Here is a 26,080-nt window from a genome sequence, read left to right as displayed (position 1 = left end):
TTTCAAACATTTGGGTTACTCGCAGCGATTTACGAGATAAATGAATCACTGAAGCGTGCCGTGTAATTGACCTATTGATGTTACGATTCAACGTTATCGAATGGACCAGTACAGAATTGTCATTTAATAAGATGGGTGGAGTTATGGCATTATTGACATTGCCACAATAAACTAATTTCCCAAGAAACAACGACTTTGATTGGCTAAAAAAGTAGATAAGAGTAACTTCCCTTTACGGTCGCTATGCTACTTGAAAGACTGATTTAGAAAGTGAGTTGCAGATTTCGGGAAAAATGGATGCTTCGAACAAAAAAGAAAAGTCAAAGCAACACAAATTAACACAATTCTTTAGAAAAGAAAGTGGACAGAATAATGGAAGCTCAGGAAATGACCAAATGTTAGGTTCGCGATTGGAGAATGTGACTTCAAGCAAAAAAAGGGCTAATTTCAAAAAAAAAAGTATTAATTTTGCTCAGGAAATAGCCCCAAAACGCACCACAGACGATCTAGGATCAAACAAATTTCCAGGGTCCAGCATGCCCCTAAACCCCCCTAGATTTGGCTACTATGACTTTTTCCTTAGCGCCAACCTAGAATAAGTCCAAATGATTGTATTTGCCAATCATGTTCAGATATCATCAAATATGGGAAATATTACATGGTGGATGTGATGTACAGTACAGCTCACGCAAAACCAACAAATTCCGCTATCCGCAGAGTTTAACAATATCAAGTGTTTGCGGAGTCGACTCAGCAACGACCAAGTGGTCTCCAAGTTGCCACGTCTGTTCGCCAAGACACGCCACGGCACGCCAAGGAAATTGTTGGTGATATGACGCCAAGTCACTCGGCGAACAATCTTATTAACTATAATTTACCTTGGATAGAAACTGATCACATGTTCCTAATCATAATGTTTATTAAATGTAGACTAACTACATTCAGACATAAACAAGCAAAGCCCCCCCCCCCCTCTCCCCGAAAAATAAAATTAATTTGTCTGTAGAACAATATGGGATTGTTAGCATTGTTAGCAGATATAAGAGTCTGCTTTTTCAAATTTCATCATGTATTTCACACCCATGCCCATGGCAGTTTTTTCTGTCTTTTTAAACGCAGCATATGAAAGAACAAGAAATGTGTTTGTCAGAAACACAATGCCCCCTACTGCTCCGCTTTGATTTATTTTAATTTATTTTTTATGATATCCCTTTAAAAAATATTACTTCCCTTGTAACAAGAGATGTGTTTGTCAGAAACACAATGCCCCCTATTGCGCCGCTTTGAAATAAAATTTCAATACATCATTTGACAGGTTTACAAATTATCTCCCTTTCAAGCTTATTACTTCCCTTGGATTGTATTTTTTACTTTTGACCTTGAAGGATGACATTGACCTTTCACCACTCAAAATGTGCAGCTTTGTGAGATACACATGCATGCCAAATAGCAAGTTGCTATCTTCAATATTCAAAAAGTTATGACCAAACTTTAACAAAGGTTAAAGTTTTGGTTAAAGTTTTGGGACACACACAATGAATGAATGAATGAATGACGAACAGACAGACAGGCCAAAAACAATATACCCCCGATCTTTCGATCCGGGGGCATAAAAATGATCTGTACATGCCAAATGATAAATAGAAACAAGATGTGTTTGTGAAACACAATGTCCCCCTATATGACGTTTAACCTTGAAGGATGACCTTAACCTTGACCCTTCACCACTCAAAATGTGCAGCTCCATGAGATACACATGCATTTCAAATATAAAATTGCTAGCTTCAATATTGCAGAAGTGACATTACATGAGCAATTTTGACCCATATATTTGACCTTGAAGGATGACCTTGACCTTGACCTTTCACCACTCAAAATGTGCAGCTCCATGAGATACACATGCATGCCAAATATCAAGTTGCTATCTTCAATATTGCAAAAGTTATTGCAAATGTTAAAGTTGGCGCAAACCAACAGACCAACCAACCAACCAACAGACCAACCAACCAACAGACAGGGCAAAAACAATATGTCCCCCACTACTATAGTGGGGGACATAATTATCTCCCTTTAAAGCTTGTTACTTCCCTTGGATTGAAGGATGACCTTGACCTTTCACCACTCAAAATGTGCAGCTCCACGAGATACACATGCATGCCAAATATCAAGTTGCTATCTTCAATATAGCAAAAGTTATGGCCAATGTTAAAATTTTCGGACTGCCAGACGGACAGATGGATGAACGGTTCAAATGCTATGTGCCACCCTACAGGGGGCATAAAAACGTGTTCGCACCTAGCTGTAGGATACCACACCTGGAGAATTGATAAATGCGTGTTTGTTTATTGCATTTAACAGTTTGAAGCAATGGAGAACTCATAACTGATTGTAATAATCTTATTATCCCGAGTCTCTCGATTTCCCCGATACATACGGTTAAACTGTCTCAATCGCATACATGCAACTTCTCCTGTCTTTATCCACTACTCGATAATCCCGTATATGCCTGATTTCCATTTATAAAAGCAAATTCTGGAAAATATTGACGATAAGAGTGCTCAAGAATGTCATTAACACAATTTGCGAAAGTATCAAATGAATTTCAGCATACGTTTCTATTTAAAGATTAGATGAAATAAGCGCCCGGTCAGGACAGTTGTATTCCAACATGCGTAAATCACCTGACACGGTTTGCACGAGTCGTATACAGCTATTTTAGATTACAAATTCTAGCCACAAATACATTGTGCACATAAATGAAATGAATTTCTTTGTCCTGATAAAAAGAATGCAAAAAAATTGGTGTGGGTGTATTTATTTGTTAATAATTTTTTTGTAGCGGGTACAACATTGAGATCATTTAATTTCCATGAAAAGTTTCGTTGTGAATTTCAACTTAAGTACCGGGGTATCTAGCAAATTATTTGGCATTGACATTTCATCTTAATAAAATATAATTCAAACACACTGTATCATTACCATTACGCTGTTTCCGTTCCTTCATTATTGGACCAATTATTGTATTGTTGTTTCGTGTACAGATAATATTCTTCTGCAGCGACCAATAAACAACTTAATTTATATTTAGATTTAAAGCAACATATACAAGTTATTTTCTGGGAATCAAGAACAGTTGTAGTTAATTTTGTGAAAATAAACCAATATCTGTTTGTATTTAAATTGTCAAACTTTTTTTATATTTTGTGTCATCTGTGTATGGTATGTTGGTTTGGTTCTCATTATGTTGAGCAATTCTTATGAAAATAAATATTGTTATTTTAAATGTTTTAACCCGTTACCACTTAGATGCTTATTTTTACCACGATCGCGATCTTTGGACCCCTTCACCTGCGATATATTTGAGTTGCAGTGTGAATACAAGTTTAAGACAAACTTTGCATGCAACTGGACACAGCATTAGCTTGTTTTAGGAACAAAAAGGACATAATGGTGGACTTTTAAATAAGATAACTGTTATATAGATTGAGTAAAAGTCCAACTTTCTGTCTTATAGACAGTCACATATATAGAAATATACAGTACAGCCAAAGCGGAACAAACGTATTTCGCGATCCGCGGCGGCAAGGCGAAACGAGTCGATGCCGCGTCAGTCGTTGAAGCCGCGTCAGTATGCGGCGGCAAGTCGCATTTCGCCGCGAAACTTCGCATCTGTCCGCCGAGACATGCCGCGATCCGCGGCATGATGCCGAGTCGATGCGCATCATGAAATAAAAAATCTTTTTAAAATTATTAGTTACATGTAGTTAACAAATTTTGAAAGAACAATTATAATAATAATTAAAATCATAATAAATTTATTGTGCGCTGATTGTATTATCATATACATGTAAGCATAGTTAATGTGTCTGGCCAATTAAGTTTGTTTCCCGCCCGTAGTGTATGTATTTCACACATAAACAAGGTCACGTAATTATGTTTTCGCACATACAAGTGGTCAATGCTCCAGCATATGGTGGATTTATAAATTAATTGCATGTTGATTCTGCTATTATATTTTAGCTGAGAAATTAGCAGTTTGAAGCCACATCAATAATCAAGACGGTGACGACGTATTTGTTGTTTTGTTAATTATCAGCTTATTATAACTATTGTTTGAATATGCATATATAAACACGTTTTATTTTGTTCATATTATACAGTTAATATCGCTACTAATTACCCGATAATCCCGTATATTCCAGTTTTAAAGCAAATGCTGGTAAATATTTACGATACACAAACATTCTTGATATTTCCTTAAGTATCAAATACATTTTGGCATTTGTTACTATTTATAGAGATGATGAAATAACGTCTAATCGGGGCGTTTTTTTCCCCACTGAACACGCGATTTACGCCTGACGTGATGTTCATGTATTTATACAACACAAAATACACCCAAACTTTCCAAACGACGTTCTACATGTCTGCATAATTTTCGCGCGCTTTTTATGAAACAAAGGATATTTTGAGCACTGTTTATTTGATGCTAGAATTTGCCAAAGGACGCGTTAGCATTAAAATTCGGAAGTGTTAGCATTAAAATTCGGAAGTGTGTTTCGGATTACAAATTTAATAATGATAATCGAACGAAACATTAACAGTTGCGCGTAATTAATTCTACGCTACACATACATGTATGTACATGTAGGTGGATATCTTTTCACTCGATCTGCCGCGTACGTATGCGGCGGATTTACTCCGCGAAAGTACGCGAGGTTAATACAGACTCGGCGTCGTTGCGCGGATCGATGCCGAGTGCCACGGCGATACGCCGCGTGAACACACGATTCGGCCGCCACGGACTAATAATCTGGCCGTGGCGTAGCCGCGGATTTTGTTTGTGCCGCTTTAGCTCTACTGTATGTTTATAACACAGTTGTTGTTTCTTGTTATAAAAATTCCCCCCTTTACAAAAAAATCCTCCTCCTAAGGGCTGCTGACCCCTTCCGCCAAAGTAGTGTAAGGGCACTGGTGTTTATGGTGGAAATGATGCAGTGAGTATGGTGGCAATAGTACTGTGTCATGGTTCAAACAGAAATCTCAAACCTAAATTCAAGTACTTTTCAAGACCAAATTTTCATTTTCAAGGCCAAGAATCGTACGTTAGTTTCCTTTTAAAAAGGCATTTTCAACCGAACATGGGTATCCATTTGCTTGGATTGGTCTTTCTTGTTTAAACTTTCATCAAAAGACACTGAGTACTGTCCACTTATAGAACTATCAAGTAAAGTTTTGAAATGTTCAGCTAGCCCAAAAACGGCACATATGCTGTCTTGCGGTCTCCGCAAGAAAATTTCTGTTCTTCTGTACCGACATGGAACATAAACTGAACTAAATGTGTAATGTTTTAAGTGGAATTGGAGGATTGATGTGTGCAAACGGTATGCAATACCCACAATTCTTCCGCTTTCAACATATCATTTTTGTAACGAATTTGTCTATGGATGTCTGCGAGTTTGATACTGCTACTGATGGTTGCGAAGGTCCTGGAATTTGAATATCTTCTATCTGCACACTTTATGTGGCTGTGCCTTCCTGGTTCGACACAGATGGGCTGTTGTTGTTTTAGATTTAACAGTTTTAACAATAATACCTTCCTGTTTCACTAAAAACGCATCACAGGAACCCTGTTTGCATCTCAATTTCATGTTTCTTTGTGGGTTTCCCCTTTCTCGTGGCTTTTCAAAGCGCTTTCCCCCATCCCCCTGATATGAATGGTCTTCATACAGACCCGACAATGAGCTTTTCGAATGACATTTGTTTTCTGTACCCAGGAATATTCAGTTAACCACCCTGGTTTGAAACGACACTTCCCCATCGCTGCGTTTTCACTCGCGAAAATTGATCACAATGGAGAAGCTCTGACGTAGTACACATAATCTGTGACGTGCACACATACCGTTTCATACTCAATAGTGTACGAAACTTATATTTCGTACTCAACTTTTTGTACGAAGGAATTTATGATAAATTTTCGTAATATTTCCCTTAAAAACGATTTAAGTTTATAATTAAAGCAATGATAAAAGTAATTTTGAGCAGAAATAAACATTTTCATGGCTTTTTTACATGAAATGAGCACTTTTTAAGCACTTTTTCAAGGCAAACCTTTGTTCAAGGGCTTTTCAAGCCTAGGACTCGTTTTCAAGCACTTTTCAAGCCCTGTGCGAACCCTGTGTGTATATGGTGGAAATAATGTAGTGTGTATGGTGGCAAATGTACTGTTTATGTGGTGGAAATGATGTAGTGTGTATGGTGGCAATAGTAATGTGTATATGGTGGAAATGATGTAGTGTGTATGGTGCCATTGGTACCGTGTATATGGTGGAAATGATGTAGTGTGTATGGTGGTAATGGTACTGTGTATGTGGTGGAAATGATGTAGTGTGTATGGTGGTAATGGTACTGTGTATATGGTGGAAATAATGTAGTGTGTATGGTGGTAATGGTACTGTGTATATGGTGGAAATAATGTAGTGTGTATGGTGGTAATGGTACTGTGTATATGGTGGAAATAATGTAGTGTGTATGGTGGTAATGGTTCTGTGTATATGGTGGAAATGATGTAGTGTGTATGGTGGCAATGGTAACGTGTATATGGTGGAAATGATGTAGTGTGTATGGTGGCAATGGTACCGTGTATGTGGTGGAAATGATGTAGCGTGTATGGTGGTAATGGTGTAGATGGTGGAAATGATGTAGTGTGTATGGTGGTAATGGTACTGTGTATGTGGTGGAAATGATGTAGTGTGTATGGTGGCAATTGTACTGAGTATATGGTGGAAATGATGTAGTGTGTATGGTGACAATGGTACTGTGTATATGTTGGAAATGATGTAATGCTATGGTGTGAGGTTGTGGATTCATATGGAGCTTTCTCAAAATCTTTCTAAAGACACAAAGTACTGATTCTACCCTGGACATGGACTTGAGACTCTGTGGCTATTCGACCAAGGCTTTTGACGCGCTAATTTACAAAGTTGATATAAAAGAGATCTAAATCATAAACTGTTGAAACAGCTTTGAAAATTATTTTTGTATTAATTTCTTACCTTCCATTTATTTGGACTCACAAACTATTCATTAAAACTTATTTCAAAACTGGTCTTAAATATATTTAGATAATTCAATTACTGCCTTTCAATGTTTGGCAAGCACAACCCAGTGTCAATGGAATTCATACAGCTTTACATGGCTTCTACACACTGTCATTGATTAGCTAGTCAATTAAGGTGGTTATTCACTGATCAATTTAATGCAAATTTTTCTTCAAACTAAAACTCTTAATCTAATATGTATAAACACTGAAGGTTTCTTTCTCAAATGACAAGAAAATCAAAGATGTTGAAACGGAAAAAGGGCTCAAGGGAATGCAGTCATATTTTCAAGAGGTCAATTTATAAATTGTTGGTGTCAAAACACTAAACAAGAGGGCCTGAAACGCCCAAAGTCGCTCACCTGAGATTCAAAGGAACTGTCCTGTTCTGTGCAGCCCAAGATGTCATAAGAACAAAATGTTCTTACCAACTTTCATGACTTTTCATACACATCCAATATATCATTTAAACAAATATTCAGACAAAGTTGTTTTTTTTTAACAGCACAGATCATGAGACTCATGTGATTCCTTGCACTGCTATTGCTTCCTCTTGAGACTCATGTGATTCCTTGCACTGCTATTGCTTCCTCATGAGACTCATGTGATTCCTTGCACTGCTATTGCTTCCTCTTGAGACTCATGTGATTCCTTGCACTGCTATTGCTTCCTCATGAGACTCATGTGATTCCTTGCACTGCTATTGCTTCCTCTTGAGACTCATGTGATTCCTTGCACTGCTATTGCTTCATGAGACTCATGTGATTCCTTGCACTGCTATTGCTTCATGAGACTCATGTGATTCCTTGCACTGCTATTGCTTCATGAGACTCATGTGATTCCTTGCACTGCTATTGCTTCCACTTTTCATAAACACACGAATTACAGTTCATAAAATGATCAAAATACACATACTGGTTCATAAGTCTTCTTTTTAAGCTGTATCTTAAGTCTAATTTTTTTGTTGGCTTGAACATTTAACCTTCTTGAATTAATAATATAATGGTGTAATTAACCAACTGAGCGAATGGGTCAATAAGGTCTATCAATAGATATTGATTTGTTATTCACAGAAAATCTGCCATGCGTATGAAATAATGACAAGTAACAGTACAAATTGTCAACTGTAAGGTATTTTAAACCAGTAGCAATTGTCAACCATCACTTCTGTATCTATTTTTAGCTTTAAACATCTTTTAGTGATACAGTGTGATACAGTGTTTGTCAAGGACAATGAAAACCGTAAATTTGAAAATACCTTTTATGTGCCTTAAATATGGAAAACAACCTGTCAGATTGATAAGATTTGCTGAAAAAACTACATATTAAACTTGAAACAACAATGAATCAGTAAAATGATAACTAATACAGTTAATTTCCACAGTCTTAATTTCAAACCATTTGTACATTTCTGAAAGACAAGTGATTTATTGAGACTTTGGAGACTGGATTTGGCAAGATAAATAGTTATCTGACTTCAGTTTGGTTTTATATATATATATATATATATATATATATATATATATATATATATATATATATATATATATATATATATATATATACAGGGATCATATTTTTTTCGGTTTTGTCGGTCCTAGACCGATTTGGGTCATAAAAGACCAATTGAAAATCCTAAACAGTCGGTCCGATTCTGTCCTGACATTCGTTAACAAGAGGGCCATGATGGCCCTGTATCGCTCCACTGTTTTTTCTTTGCGAAAAAAACGTGCAATGCGCATGGGTTGAAATGTACTCAAGCATGTGACTTTCTCTTTCTATCCCTCGTCCCACTGGGGGTTTAAAGGTGGAAGGGTAAGCATTTTTATACATGGAACAAGATGCGTTTGTGAAACACAATGTCCCCCTATATGACGTTTGACTTTGAAGGATGACCCTGACCTTGTGAAGGATGACCTTGACCTTTCACCACTCAAAATGTGCAGCTCCATGAGATACACATGCATGCCAAATATCAAGTTGCTATATTCAATATTGCAAAAGTATTCATAAAATAAGCGATATGGGCCACATATATTTGACCTCTGACCTTGAAGGATGACCTTGACCTTGACCTTTCACCACTCAAAATGTGCAGCTCCATGAGATGCACATGCATGCCAAATATCAAGTTGCTATCTTCAATATTGCAAAAGTATTTATAAAATAAGCAATTTGGGCCACATATATTTTACCTCTGACCTTGAAGGATGACCTTGACCTTTCACCACTCAAAATGTGCAGCTCCATGAGATACACATGCATGCCAAATATCAAGTTGCTATCTTCAATATTGCAAAAGTATTCATAAAATGAGCGATTTTGGCCATATATATTTGACCTCTGACCTTGAAGGATGACCTTGACCTTTCACCACTCAAAATGTGCAGCTTCATGAGATACACATGCATGCCAAATATGAAGTTGCTATCTTCAATATAGCAAAAGTTATTGCAAAATGTTAAAGTTGGCGCAGACAGACCAACAGACAGACAGACCAACAGACAGGGCAAAAACAATATGTCCCCCACTACTATAGTTGGGGACATAAAAAGTTACTAGTGTGTAAACTAAACAGACTTAAAAGCCCGGGAATTGTTGCACAGGTCCTTTGCTTATAACGTAGGTACATTTATCTCTCCAAAAGATATTGTCGTTCTTTCTATTTCACATATTTTTAGATGCTGAAGATCAAATCTACGCATTTGATTTGAAACAGATTCACAAGACACATAGGAATCAAAATGCCTTAACTCTTTACCAAACGACACATTTTGGACTTTCCCAATTTGAAAGAGGTTGCAGACGTCAATTAAATTAAAATGGAATATGAAGGAAATGATCAGGTAGGGTAGAAATAATTGTGATAAAAGGAGAAATTGCTCATCAACCCACACATCCCTAAGACCAACATGCCTGAGAATATTATGATGATCTAAATATTATTTCTTTATATTTATAAATGTATTAAATTAAGTAATACATTTGACTTCTAAGATCAATTCATAACTTATATTAAGAAAATTATAAAATGGTCAGAAATATACATGGAATGTTGAGCAATTGACAATCATATCCACAATTCATGAGTCACGATTCACAAATGGAACAATGAATCATTAGTTATTAAAAAGCAGCAAATACGATAGTCAAGAACATTGCAGCTCATTAATTTCAACACCTTCTCTTGGATACAAAGTTTGAGTTTACCGTGCAGTATCATATATTGACTTTTCTTGAAATAATTATGTTCATGGAAGTTGTGTTTTAAATCAGTAATATATTATTAAACTGGTTTAAACACTACAAAAAAGACATGAAATTAACATGTCATCCAAAATATTTTCATCCGGATATATGGTCACTTTCGACATATTTAAATTAAACCCGACTTTTTTCAGTTTGTAAGAAAAACATTCATAACATGTTCTTACTTCAATGCCTTTGTTAGCAGTCACCATCTGACCTAAAATGGCACTTAATGACTGGGTTTTATCTCATGTTTACAAGATGTTGATGTTGTTGTTGGTCACAGCCAAACGGCCGCAGTAATCTCCACTGGTAAACGTCATATGTTCAGTTTTGTGACCCCCAAGGCCGGGTCAAATTTGAGCCCAGGGGAATAATTTGAACAAATTCTGTAGAGGACTATTAGATATCACTACATACCAAATTTAGTAGCCCTAGGCTCTATAATTAAGAACAAGAAGATTTTTAAAGTTTGCACACAATAGGCCTTATTTAAGCATATGTTCATTTTTGTGACCCCTGGGGCAAGGTCAAATTTGTTCCCAGGGGCATAATTTTAACAAACTGTTAGAGAACTATTATATGTCACTACCTACCGAATTTGATAGAAATAGGCCCAATGGTTATGGACAAGAAGATATTTATAGTTTGGACAAAATGGGCCCAATATAAGCATATGTTAAATTCTGTGACCCCTGAGAAACGGTCAAATTTGATCCCAGGGGCTTAATTTAAACAAACTTGGTAGAGGACTGTAAGATGTCATTACATACCAAATTTGGTAGCCCTATGCCATACGGTAATGGACAAGAAGATTTCTAAAGTTTGCACAAAATAGGCCTTATATAAGCAAAATTTCGATTTTTTGACCCCCCAGGGCTGGGTCAAATTTGACCCCAGGGGCATAATTTGAACAAACTTGGTAGAGGACTATTAGATGTCACTACATACCAAATTTGGGGCAATTTTGGGTGGGTGTGGTCTATGTGGGCGGGGCACCCAAGGGTTGGTAATGGGGCCATGCATAGTTGAGATCGAAGTATCGTCATAAGAGATGTTCAGTATCAATTTGAAGTAAATTGGTGTAAAAATGAAGAAGTTATAGTAAAAGGCAATTTTGGGTGGGCGTGGTCTATGTGGGCGGGGCGCCCCAGGGTTGGTAATGGGGCCATGCATAGTTGACATTGACCGTATTGTCATAAAAGATGTTCAGTATCAATATGTAGTAAATCGGTGTAGAAATGAAGAAGTTAATGTAAAATAACATAAAACAAAAGGGCCAAGATGTCTCTAGTTCGCTCACCTGAGAGGAGTCGGTTCATTCAATCTTTACCAAATGTCAAACTTGACCTAGATATTGTCCAAACAAACATCCTGGTCAAGTTTCATCATTATTTCATCTGCGAGTCATGATCAATGTACCTATGAAGTTTCATGATCCTAGGCGTAAGCATTCTTGAGTTATCATCCGGAAACCATTTTTCTAAGTTGAGTCACCGTGACCTTGACAGCCATTGTGAATACGTTTTTTGGCACTGTGACCTTGAACTTCGACCTAGTGACTTGATAATCAATAGGGGTCATCTGCGAGTCATGATCAATATACCTATGAAGTTTCATGAACCTAGGCATAAGCGTTCTTTAGTTATCATCTGGAAACCATTTTACTATTTCGGGTCACCGTGACCTTTGACCTAGTGACCTGAAAATCAATAGGGGTCATATACGAGTCATGATCAATGTACCTATGAAGTTTCATGATCCTAGGCCAAAGCATTCTTGAGTTATCATCCGGAAACCATTTTACTATTTCGGCTGATCGTGACCTTGACCTTTGACCTAGTGACCTGAAAATCAATAGGGGGTCATCTACCAGTCATGATCAATGTACCTATGAAGTTTCATGATCCTAGGCCTGAGCGTTCTTCAGTTATTCTCCGGAAACCATTTTACTATTTCGGGTCACCGTGAACTTGACCTTTGACCTAGTGACCTGAAAATCAATAGGGGTCATCTGCCAGTCATGATCAAACTACCTATCAAGTTTCATGATCCTAGGCATAAGCGTTCTTGAGTTATCAACCGGAAACCATTTTACTATTTCGGGTCACCGTGACCTTGACCTTTGACCTAGTGACCTGAAAATCAATAGGGATTATCTGCGAGTCATGATCAATGTATCTATGAAGTTTCATGATCCTAGGCATAAGCATTCATGAGTTATCATCCGGAAACCATTTTACTGCTTTGGGTCACCGTGACCTTGACCTTTGACCTAGTGACCTGAAAATCACTAGGGGTCATCTGCGAGTCATGATCAATCTACCTATCAAGTTTCATGATCATAGGAATAAGCGTTCTACAGTTATCATCTGGAAACAATTTTACTATTTCGGGTCACCGTGAACTTGACCTTTGACCTAGTGACCTTAAAATCGATAGGGGTCATCTGCGAGTCATGATCAATGTACCTATGAAATTTCATGATCCTAGGCATAAGCGTTCTTGAGTTATCATCCGGAAACCATTTTACTATTTCGGGTCACCATGACCTTGACCTTTGACCTAATGACCTCAAAATCAATATGGGTCATCTGCCAGTCATGATCAATGTACCTATGAAGTTTCATGATCCTAGGCGTAAGCATTCGTGAGTTATCATCCGGAAACCATTTAACTGTTTCGAGTCACTGTGACCTTGACCTTTGACCTTGTGACCTGAAAATCAATAGGGGTCATCTGCGAGTCATGATCAATCTACCTATCAAGTTTCATGATCCTAGGCATAAGCGTTCTTGAGTTATCATCCGGAAATTATTTTTCTATTTCGGGTCACTGTGACCTTGACTTTTGACCTAGTGACCAGAAAATCAATAGGGGTCATCTGCGAGTCATGATCAATCTACCTATGAAGTATCATGATCCTAGGAATAAGCGTTCTTGAGTTATCATCCGGAAATCATTTTTCTATTTCGGGTCACCGTGACCTTGACCTTTGACCTAGTGACCAGAAAATCAATAGGGGTCATCTTCGAGTCATGATCAATCTACCTATCAAGTTTCATGATCCTAGGCATAAGCGTTCTTGAATTATCATCCGGAAACCATTTTACTATTTCGGGTCACAGTGACCTTGAACTTTGACCTAGTGACCTCAAAATCAATAGGGGTCATTTGCGAGTCATGATCAATGTACCTATGAAGTTTCATGATCCTAGGCCTAAGCATTCTCAATTTATATATGGGTTGCTACTTAAAACTTTTAACTTCTTTTCATGTTTTTGAACTTTTTTGAGACCCCTCACACTTAATGCTGACTGGGGACTGTCTGGCAATACCAAGCAAGTTTACAGGTAGGTTTTTAACTGTTTTTAGTAACTTTCAAAAATAAAATATTTTGATTTTTATTTTAGGAGGATGACCTTGACCTTGACTTTTCACCACTCAAAATGTGAAGCTCCATGAGATACACATGCATGCCAAATATGAAGTTGCTATCTTCAATATTGCAAAAGTTATAAAAACTTTAACCAAGGTTAAAGTTTTGGGACAGAATGACAGACAGGCCAAAAACAATATACCCCCGATCATTTCATCCGGGGGCATAAAAACACTGACATCCATACAAGTTTCTAAGCCTTGTAGCATGTGGTAATGTCAGATGCAATAAGTAATTTTTGGTTAAACCAAGAAAATGTAGACCTTCTGAATGACATGTAGTCTAAAAATAGGATAATTTCAAGGTCAAAATGACGTCAGGTGATATAGGTGTGTTGATGTTTTAAAGACTTCATCCATGCCAGTATCAAAGCTTTGTAGGAAGAATTATTTATTATATCCTTGTACTGACCACAGACAGACATAAGGACAGATACTTTCACAGACAAGCCAATCGCTCTATGACTTTTGAAGACTAACCAGCACATGTAAGTAAGTAGTGGAACATGCAAGATTACAGTTGATAATACCTTTTTTCAGATGACATGCAGATAAATACTTACCAAAATAGCATCCCGTACATTTCTTTTTATGTCCTCTATTTTTTCCTTTCGTTCTCTGAAACAAAAGATTTGGAACATTATCAGGCGTATCACAAGTGGGCGAAATGGGCGATTTGGTCGCTCAAAAGCTGCCAAAATTGCCTTCTCTTAACCTGAAAGCGATATCAAAATTGCCGAAAATTTTAAGAGCCGATTTACGCTAGTCTGTCAATTACGTTTGCCCAACTAAAGCCCGCCTAAAGGCATAGCGTCATTGTTTTGGAAATTCTATATTGGCAAATTAAAACTCGTGTTTGAACAAGCAACAGCACTCGTACAGTACAGCCAACGCGGAACAAACATATTTCGCGATCCACAGAGTCAAGGCCCAACGAGTCGATACCAAGTCGGTCGTTGAAGCCGTGTCAGTATGCGGCGGCACATCCCATTTCGCCGCGATGCTTCGCATCTATCCGCTGAGACATGCCGTGATATGACGCTGTGTCGATACGCATCATAAACTAAAAATCTTTTTTAAATGATAAGTTAGTCAATAAAACAGAGACATTCAGCTGAGAATATTACATTCATACATACATGTGTATTCATATATCATTACATATAAAAGAGTGAATTTTTAATTTTCATCTTTTCTTAAAAAACGACGCGTTTTTTCCCTTTTAGACGGGCCCCGCCACCATTCCCCTATAGGTGAAAACTAGAGCTTTATCACAGACATGACGTATAACCCAACGTGCCGCATTGACACAGACTATTTTGCATGCTGTCTTCACAAAACAAGAGAATCTAATTTATGGCGATTTTTAAGAATTATTATGCCATTAAAACTAAAAGCCATTTTGACCTTTGAACTCTTGAATTCTTTTACATGACACGCCGTCCAATGACTGTGAACAAAATTAATGTACAGAGTCATTTTAAAATCTCATAATGAATGACATAGTAATGGCCAGAACAAGATCATTTATTGCCATTTTTGACCTTTGAACTAAATGTGTGACCTTGACCTTCGAGATATCGACGTCATTCTTTCGCGCAACACACCATCCAATATGGTGAACAAATGAGCCGAATGATTTAAAAATCTCACAGTGAACAACATAGTAATGGTCCGGACAAGCTCATTTATGGCCATTTTTGACCTTTGAACTCAAAGTGTGACCTTGAGACCTTAGAGATATTGACGTAATTCTTTCACATGACACACAGTCAAATGATTGTGAACAAATGTGCCAAATGATTTTTAAATCTCACAATGAACAACATAGTTATGGCCCGGACAAGCTCATTTATGGCCATTATTGACCTTTGAACTCAAAGTGTGACCTTGACTTTGGAGATATCGACATAATTCTTTTGCGCGACACACCGTCCAATGATGGTGAACAAATGTGCCAAATGATTTTTAAATCTCACAATGAACAACATAGTTATGGCCCGGACAAGCTCATTTATGGCCATTTTTTACCTTTGAACTTAAAGTGTGACCTTTACCTTGGAGATATTGACGTAATTCTTTCGCACAATACCGTCCAATGATGGTTAACAAATGTGCCAAATGATATTAAAATCTTACAATAAGTGACAAAGTTATGGCCCGGACAAGCATTTGACCTTTGAACTCCAAGTGCGACCTTGATCTTGGAGATATGGACCAGGGGACAAAAATTCCACTCGTCCGCTCGTATTGACGAGTGAAATCTTGAAAGGACGAGTGAATTTCCCTAAAGCTCTCGTCCTACAGGACGAGTGAAAAAATACAGATGTTAAATATGTATTTTCTGACCAGTAAGACTCTTTTTCATTAAATAAAATCATTTCTTAAAGCATATCTATTCTGAAAGTAGAACGCGAATGAACCGGAAATCGTAATTGTAAATTTCATACAGCAGGTGCGCGTTGTTATGCGAGACTGTGTCCCGAGTAAATATTGGCTTTTTGGTGTAAACTTTGCGCGTCCATGTTGACAGGGAACCATCTGACTTCATTCACTGTAAGTATTGATTTAATTTTTTTTTTATTTTACTGCGAAGTACGGTTTTAAACCAGTCTGAATTTCATCTGAAAAATGTCTCACATACGAGCGTTCTTTAAAGGGGGCAGGAGCGATGTTCAACCATCCGAAATGGAAAGCACGCAAGCATTAGAAAAAGGAAAAATCAAATTTGTCTTCATTTATTTATTTTGTGTTCCTCATAAATAAAGTAAGTTAACATTTCTTCTGTGATCAGCTGGCATGAATAACTAAGTAAGCAGCATTTTAGCAGTGATATAGGAAACATTGTTAGTCATATCAGTCCTTTGCAATCTTTCTTTCACACATATTTGAAGGACAAGTGCATGTGTTTGCAGGACGAGTGAAAATTTTAAGGCACTTGTCCTGCAGGACGAGTGCAATTTATAAATATTTTTGTCCCCTGTGGACATTTTTTTTTTACACGACACACCGTCCCATGATGGTGAACAAATGAACCAACTCATTTTAAAATCTGACTTTAAATTACACAGTTATGAAGCGGACAAACTTTCAGTTTAAAACACACTAAGTGTCCTGTGACCTAGTTTTTGTCCTGGCATGACCCATATTCAAACTTGACCAAGACATCATCTAGATGCAACTTCTGACCAAGTTTGGTGAAGATAAGATGAAATTTCAGGACAGACCAACAAACGGACCGACAAAGTGACTCCTATAATAGCCCCCATTACCAATGGTAATGGGGGTATAAAAACACTGGTCGTCCCCACCCCATCGCCCCAGGGGCGTCTGAAAAAAATCCTGTGTGAAGCACTGTGTGTGTACTTCCGAAAATGGGAAACGTTTGTGTTCATGAAATTCTTAAACACATTTATCGTCAATATTGGCAAGAAATTATGAGGCTGTGTAAGTAACATACCGATAACTGACTTTATTCAAGGTTGCATGATTAATCATTTTAGTGACTCGATTTTTGGTCAAATATCCCGACATCTTTTATGGAATGTCCCGATTTGAACTGAAAAATTCTGGCATGTATGCTCAGGAGTGCTAAAAAGCTTTTTCCTTAATCTGACCTAAAGACCTAGTGTTTGACCCTATGTGTCCCAGTTTCAAATTCAATTGCCAAAATATTTTTGAAACACAGTCATGTTCTAAGCAAGTTTCATGAAAATTGGACAATAAACGTGGCCAACAGAGTGTTCATAAGCCTTTTCTATGATTTGACCTAATAACCCAAATGTTCTTACGAAGTTGCACAAAAATATAAATTTGGCCTACAGAGTGTTCACAATTTTTTTTCTTTCGTTTGACCTAGTGAGCCAAGATATCATAAAGATTAATAAATTCATAAGATTAGGCAATAAATGTTCTCAAGAATATACCCAAGCTGCTTTTAAAAATAATTTTACCTTATGGTCTTGTTTTTGACTCCACGTGACCCAGTTTCAAACTAAGCAGAGATACTTTTGGGACAAATATTCAGACTAAAGGATATCTTTTTTTTAATCTTAATTCTTTCCATTTACAAACCTAACTGTGGAAAAATTGTGACTTTGAATTTTAAACAAGAGGGCCATAATGGCCCTGTATAGCTCCACTGTTTTTTTATGCGAAAAAAACGTGCAATGCGCATGGGTTGAAATGTACTCAAGCATGTGACTTTCTCTTTCTATCCCTCGTCCCACTGGGCGCTTAAAAGTTGGAAGGGTGAGCTTTTTTATATATGGAAAAAGTTACTACCGTGTTAACTAAACAGACTAAAAAGCCCGGGAATTGTTGCACAGGTCCTTTGCTTATAACGTAGGTACATTTATCTCGCCATAAGATATTGTTGTTCTTTCTATTTCACATATTTTTAGATGCTGAAGATCAAATCTACGCATTTGATTTTAAACAGATTCACAAGACCCATAGGAATCAAAATGCCTTAACCCTTTACCAAACGACACATTTTGGACTTTCTCAATTTGAAAGAGATTGCAGACGACAATTAAATTGTAATGGAATATGAAGGAAACGATCAGGTAGGGTAGAAATAATTGTAATAAAAGGAGAAATTGCTCATCTTGAGCAATTTCTCCTTTTATCACAATTATTTATAAAGTTGTCAGCTACAAACCCGTAAAATCCTGTTAGTGTTTGGTAAAGGGTTAATAATCTCTGGTTCCTTCTTAGAGCCTTTCACACATTTATAACAAATACAATAGTAGCATCTTTCTTTGTAAAGAATCATCTCAAAATATAATTAACAACCCACACATCCCTAAGACCAACAGGCCTGAGAATATGATGATAATCTAAAGATTATTTCTTTATATTTATAAATGTATATAATTAAGTAATACATTTGACTTCTAAGATCAATTCATAACTTATTTTAAGAAAATTATAAAATGGTCAGAAATATATAGATCTATGGATCGTTGAGCAATTGACAATCATATCCAAAACTCATGAGTCACGATTCACAAATGAAACAATGAATCATTAGTTATTAAAAAGCAGCATATATGATAGTTAAGAACATTGCACTTCATTAATTCCAACACCTTCTCTTGGATACAAAGTTTGAGTTAACCATGCAGTATCATATATTGACTTTTCTTTAAATAATTATGTTCATGGAAGTTGTGTTTTAAAAATGAATAAGATATTATTAAACTGGTTTAAACACTACAAAAAAAGACATGAAATTAACATGTCATCCGAAATATTTGTATCCGGATATATGTTCACTTTCGACATATTTAAATAAAACCCGACTTTTTTCAGTTTATAAGAAAAACATTCATAACACTTTTTCTTACTTCAATTCCTTTGTAAGCAGTCACCATCTGATCTAAAATGGCACTAAATGACAGGGTTTTATCTCATGTTTACAAGATGTTGTTGTTGTTGTTGGTCACAGACACACGGCCGCAGTAATCTTCTCTGGTAAACGTCATATGTTCAGTTTTATGACCCTCGGGCAGTGATTTTTTTTTTGCTTTTTTTTGTTACAGCCTGTGGCATTTGGATTGGGAAAATTAGCGCAATAAACCATGAAATTGGGAAAAATAGCGCGGTAAACCATGAAATAGGGAAACATTATAAATATGATTATAAGAACAGAATAAAAATTGCTAAGTTCATGTTTGACAGCATTTTTATATTTTAAAGTGTTGCTTTCATGTCTTCTTACAACGTTTAGTTAATATCCTTCCATATGCATATTAAACTTGCAATAATCTATAGATTCTTCAATATACATGTACCATTATGATCTAATCATAATCTCTTTAAGAGTATGAACTTAATTCAGGATGTTTTTTAAAGTAAAATATGATATGGTGAAAACATAAACAAATATTAACAAACACGCTTTTGTGTTCTTGCTGTGTTAATGTTGTATAAAATGGAGCTAAAAGAATACATTTCATTTGTTTACCTTTTAATATCTTGCACAATTGACATCCTCAGTTAAATGCTATTTCACCAAACTATACAGCGTGACAAACATATTAAAGCATATTATCCTAATAACCATGTGATATCCGCTGTTAATTTTAGTGTTATTTATCATTTTCGCTGCTCATCACAAACTTCTCGTCTGCTTGCCGTCATCTTGGACCTGTGTAAAAACAGGCGTTAACAATCTGGATACATCGACTATCGTCAGTATCCTCCGCAATATAGAGAGAGATGTGTGGATAGCAACGTAAACTCGTATTTGGCTACATTCGCGAACATTCGTAAGTTAGTTGTCATTTGGCGAAGACTCGACAAGCACGATCGGCACTCATTCTAGGAAATTAACACTAAATGACATTGTAATTTTATTAGCTTAATTGGGAAAATTTGGTTATTTTTTGGGAAATTTTGGTCAGATTTTTTGGAAGAAACGTCATTTTTTGCAATTGGGAAGCAGCCGAATATCGGCGGTAATTTTGGGCAAAAAAAATCACTGTCAGGGCAGGGTCAAATTTGAGCCCAGGGGAATAATTTGAACAAATTTGGTAGAGGACTATTAGATATCACTACACACCAAATTAAGTAGCCCTAGGCTCTATAATTATGAACAAGAAGATTTTTAAAGTTTGCACAAAATAGGCCTTATTTAAGCAATGTTCATTTTTGTGACCCCCAGGGCAGGGTCAAATTTGTCCCCAGGGGCATAATTTGAACAAACTAAGTAGAAAACTATTAGATGTCACTAAATACCGAATTTGGTAGAAATAGGCCCAATGGTTATGGACAAATAGATTTTTAAAGTTTGCACAAAATGGGCCCAATATAAGCATATGTTCAATTTTGTGACCCCTGGGGAACGATCAAATTTGATCCGAGGGGCTTAATTTGAACAAACTTGGTAGAGGACTATTAGATGTCATTACATACCAAATTTGGAAGCCAGCTATGCCATACGGTTATGGACAAGAAGATTTTTAAAGTTTGCACAAAATAGGCCTTATATAAGCAAATTTTCAATTTTTTGACCCCCTGGGGCAGGGTCAAATTTGACCCCAGGGGCATAATTTGAAGAAACTTGGTAGAGGACTATTAGATGTCACTACATACCACATTTGGCAGCCCTAGGCCCAATGGTTATGGATGAGAAGATTTTTAAAGTTTTCACAAAAAAGGCCTTATATAAGCAAATTTTCAATTTGTTGACCCCCCGGGGCAGGGTCAAATTTGACCTCAGGGGCTTAATTTGAAGAAACTTGGTAGAGGACTATAAAATGTCACTACATACCTAATTTTGAAGCCCTAGACCCAATGGTTATGGATGATTAGATTTTTAAGTTTTCACAAAATAGGCCTTATATAAGCAAATTTTTAATTTTCTGACCCCCAGGGCAGGGTCAAATTTGACCCCAGGGGCATAATTTGAAGAAACTTGGTAGAGGACTATAAGATGTCACTACATACCAAATTTGGTAGCCCTAGGCCCAATGATTATGGACGAAAAGATTTTTTAAGTTTTCACAAAATAGGCCTTATATAAGCAAATTTTCCATTTTTTGACCCCCCAGGGCAGGGTCAAATTTGAACAAATTTGAAAGAGGTTCAACCCAGGAACATTCCTGAGAAATTAAATCAGAATTGGACCAGTAGTTTAGGAGAAGATGTTTAAAGAAAAATTTAACGCACGCACGGACGCACGCACGCACGACGGACATAGGACCATGACATAAGCCCCGCTGGCCTCTGGCCAGTGGAGCTAAAAATGAGAACATTGTCTTTATTTATACCCGTGCCTGCCAATTTACCAACAATAATTAAATAAAACTGGAGAAAATTTTAATAACTCCCATAACAATGGGCAATTTTGCAAACCAGTTTGACCTACATGTAGTAAGGCCAAATGTGATTGTAACAACACGAAAGTTTCACATTATTAATCACAAACAAAATATTGGATACCGTAACTTGATTTACTAACCCTCACACATGGACACCTTCCATTAATATATCAACGGTTAACCACATGCCTTAGGGCCAGTAATGAAATTCAATTAATCACTTAATGGTACATTTTCAAAAGTGAACTTTAAATTTAGGGAATCATTTACAGGACTTGTGTTTGGGAACCCACGCTACAGAAAAACAAGAGGGCCTGAAAGGCCCAAAGTCGCTCACCTGAGATAACAAGATATTATTATTGGGACAAATCTTCTGGCCAAGTTTCACGAAGAAGTTTCACGAAGAAGTTTCACGAAGAAGTTTCACGAAGATCGGAAAATAAATGTGACCTCTAGAGTGTTAACAAAGTTTTACTATAGCCATATAAGGAAAAATGCCCCGCCCCTGGCAGCCATGTTTTTTAACCAACCGGCATCATTTTAGAACTCGTCCAAGATATTATCGGGATAAATTTCTTACCAAGTTTCATGAAGATTGGACAGTAAATGTGGCCTCTAGTGTGTTAACAAGATTTTACTATAGCCATACAGTACACTCCACGCGTTTTCCCCAAAAAACGCGCTCCCTCCGCGGGGTTTTTTCTGCTAGCGAGTGTTCACGCGGCGTTGGAAGAGCGAGGTGAACTCGATAAAACGCTCGGCGTAACGCCGCGTTCGCTAATTCCCGCGGCGTGTATTACTTTAGGCTAGTCGGTAAATGCAGACACTTTCCGTTCTTATCAGTGACCGCCGCGCAACGCCGCGTTAGCAGTGTGCTACTGGGCATGCCAAAAAATAAAAACATTGTTATAATAAATTGTTTAAATACTGTGGTACATGTATAAAAAAGATAATTGTATAGAAAATTAATACGTATAAAACTTATGTTTTTTAATTCACAGGTACGTCTACAATATGAATTAGTCTAATATAATACATTTGACAAATTAATATTTAAATCATAACACATATGACACAAGAATAATGTTCCGTAAAATTTCCAAATGAGAATAATAATATGTAATCCGAAACACACTACGATTTTTAATTGTTAACACGACGTTTACAAATGCTTCCAATATACAGTCATCATGTATATATTTCCCGACAAAAGCGCGCAAAAATTATGCTGCAATGTACAAGGTTAAGGTACAATGTATACTTCTGCAAAGCGTGCGTGTATTGATTTTTTTGATACAAACTTTGTAGCGCAGAGAACATTGAATTTTGTTGATTTCGGTTAAAAGTTTGTTTGGTATTTATTAACGAAATTATATTGCGAATAAGTTGATATTTCCTCTAAAATAATTTCAAATCGAACACGCCGAATCTTTATCGTTACGGTATTTTAGTAGAGTAATTATTTTAACACTAATTGTACTGTAAACTGAATAAAGAAGACATCTGGGCGGAACTGGATTTTAAGTGTTTGACGTTATGAAAACACGCAAAGCTTGTCTACTGACCAATTGTGTCTGCGGTGTTTTGACAAAAGGGATTAACATGTGTGAATGCCACTCTGCCGATTTGGTCCATAATTACTGGTAAACACTGTTTAGAATGTCGACGCAACAAGAATACAACTGTGAATATTAAATGCAATTATCAAGTCAATAGTTACCACCTTTTAGCAATCAGTGGAATAACCTACAAACAAAGAGAAAATCAATGCATTAGCGAGCAGAGAATTAACTTTGTTCCGACAATTAAAACCATTCCTTATGCATTCGTTGAACGTGTTCACTTGAGTAAGTTATGCCTTTAGACAGGAAGCGGCTTTTCTTTGATTACGTCAAACTGTCAATTCACACAGATTTGCGAGATTTTTAGGGTCCTTGGTCATTTGTATACATGCTCAGTATAGAAAATCACCTGCTAACATGAAAACTTTGGATTAAATTATCAAAACGAGAGCGCCGATGGCGTTAAAAGCATAGGTGCAAGATACAGGGAAGAATGGCGTCACGTGGTATAATGTAGTTCGATATCGCCATCCGCGAATTTCTCAAATCAATAATTTCAAACAATTACCGACTATTAAAATAGATAATCTTTCCATTTACATCAGTGTTTGAAACGCTTATGAAAAATAATTACCCAAGCCTTTCAAAATTTAAGCACGGACAGATCTGTATCGAACTATTCTTTTCACAAATGAAAATAGACGCTACCCTATTCGTCTGCGTCAAGAATTTGTCGTAAAACTTGTGGTAAGCGTTAGATGCAGACGTGCACAACAGATTGAGTTATGAATACAGATTTCTGAATGCAGATTTTTATAGAAACTCCTCACAGCAGTTACTTCCCTTGCTTCGCCCGGTCAGTAACTTCTAGTATAAGGGAGGCCACTGCGTAGGAGATTGAGATTTATAGTGCAGATAGAATTGTTTTACGAACGAAATTTGTTTTAGGTTATAAGAAGATTTTTTAACATAAAACGGTCTTAGAAAAATTCCCTAAAAACGGTGTCAGCAATATTCTTGGAAGAAAACGTTAGAAAAACGTTTTCAAAAAAAAATTGTAAGAATGACCATATACTAAATTAAATAGATATTTCGTCTGATTTTTGATCAGGAAAGGCTTCATAAAGGGCAACCAATCGATGTGGATTTTAGAAATGTGGTATAAACCATAAGCATAGGTGCGTAAACGCACCTATGCTAATAAAAACAATGTTGCAAACTGTGTTTATATTAATTGGTAAGTATTAGTTAAAAGACGACGTTTTGTGTGTCGTAAATCAACGAGTTTTCTATACAACAACAACTACTTCTACAACCACGTCGGGATCGATCTATCTTGGTTGTTTTTTTTAATTGTAAATATTATACTACATGTACATGTATGTACTTGTAATAAATGTAATTTTATTTGAAAATCATGAAGTCAAACAAAATTAAATAGATCGTTATCTCGTAAAACGCGGAGTTTCCCCCGCGTTGCCAACGCCGAGGGCCGCCGCGTCGGCTTATCAGTTTTGCCGATCGTTAACCGCCGCGTCCAAAATCATGCAAACGCTGCATATAGCGGGATTTTCTTAATCTCCCTCCAGGTCGAAACCCGCGGAGTATGGAGGGAAATTGGGGAAAACGCGTGGAGTGTACTGTATAAGGAAAAATGCCCCACCCATTGGAAGCCATTTTTTTCAAGGAAACATAATTATTTTCAAACTTATCCAAAATATCATTGAGACCAATCTTCTGATCAAATTTCATGAAGATTGGAGTGTTAACAAGGTTTTACTATAGCCATATAAGGAAACTTTGTGGTCATGTTTTTAAAGCAACCAAAATCATTTTCGAACTCATCCAAGATATCATTGGGACAAATCTTCTGACCAAGTTTAATGATGATCGGAAAATAAATGTGACCTCTAGAGAGTTAACAAGGTTTTACTAAAGCCATATAAGGAAAATAGCCCCGCCTCCGTGGTGGCCATGTTTTTCAACCAACCGGCATCATTTTTGAACTCGTCCAAGATATTATTAGGATGAATCTTCTGACCAAGTTTCATGAAGATCGGACTATAAATGTGGCCTCTAGAGTGTTAACAAGATTTTACTATAGCCTTACATGTATATAGCCATATAAGGAAAAATGCCCAGCCCCTTGGCGGCCATGTTTTCATGCAAACGTAACCATTTTCGAACTCATCCAAGATATCATTAAGACAAATCTTCTGACCATATTTCAGCAAGATTGGACAATAAATGTGGCCTCTAGAGTATTAACAAGGTTTTACTATAGCCATACATGTAAAAGGAAAAATGCCCCGCCTCCTGGCGGCCATGTTTTTCAACCAACCGTCATCATTTTCGAACTTATCCAAGATATTATTGGGATGAATCTTCTGACCAAGTTTCATTAAGATTGGATAATAAATGTGGCCTCTAGAGTGTTAACAAGATTTTACTATAGCCATATAAAGCCATATAAGGAAAAATGCCCCGCCCCCTGGCAGCCATGTTTTTCAAGCAAAGGTTACCATTTTTGAACTCATCCAAGATATCAGTGGGACAAATCTTCTGACTAAGTTTCATGAAGATCGGAAAATAAATGTGGCCTTTAGAGCGTTAACAAGGTTTTACTATAGCCATATAAGGAAAAATGCCCTGCCCCCTGGCGGCCATGTTTTTCAACCAACTGGCATCATTTTCGTTCTCATCCAAGATATTATTGGTATGAATCTTCTGACCAAATTTTATGAGGATCAGACAATAAATGTGGCCTCTAGAGTGTTAACAAGATTTTACTATAGCCACATATAGCCATATAAGGAAAAATGCCCCGCCCCTTGGCAGCCATGTTTTTCAAGCAAACGTAACCATTTTCAAACTCATCCAAGATATGATTGAAACCAATCTTC

General features: G+C 36.8%; 1 protein-coding gene across 1 annotated transcript in view; it reads right to left on the bottom strand.

The window, feature by feature from the left end:
- LOC127846221 (guanine nucleotide-binding protein G(s) subunit alpha-like) overlaps positions 1-26,080 on the bottom strand; it is a 68,114-nt gene that overhangs the window by 24,057 nt on the left and 17,977 nt on the right. Inside the window, exon 3 of the mRNA XM_052377391.1 lies at positions 14,350-14,404. Coding sequence (XP_052233351.1) covers positions 14,350-14,404 — 55 coding nt within the window. The remainder of the gene's footprint in view (positions 1-14,349; positions 14,405-26,080) is intronic.

Source organism: Dreissena polymorpha, chromosome 9 (genome assembly GCF_020536995.1).
Source record: "Dreissena polymorpha isolate Duluth1 chromosome 9, UMN_Dpol_1.0, whole genome shotgun sequence".
In the NCBI taxonomy this organism is placed as follows: domain Eukaryota; kingdom Metazoa; phylum Mollusca; class Bivalvia; order Myida; family Dreissenidae; genus Dreissena; species Dreissena polymorpha.
This window is presented reverse-complemented; position numbering and strand designations above follow the sequence as displayed.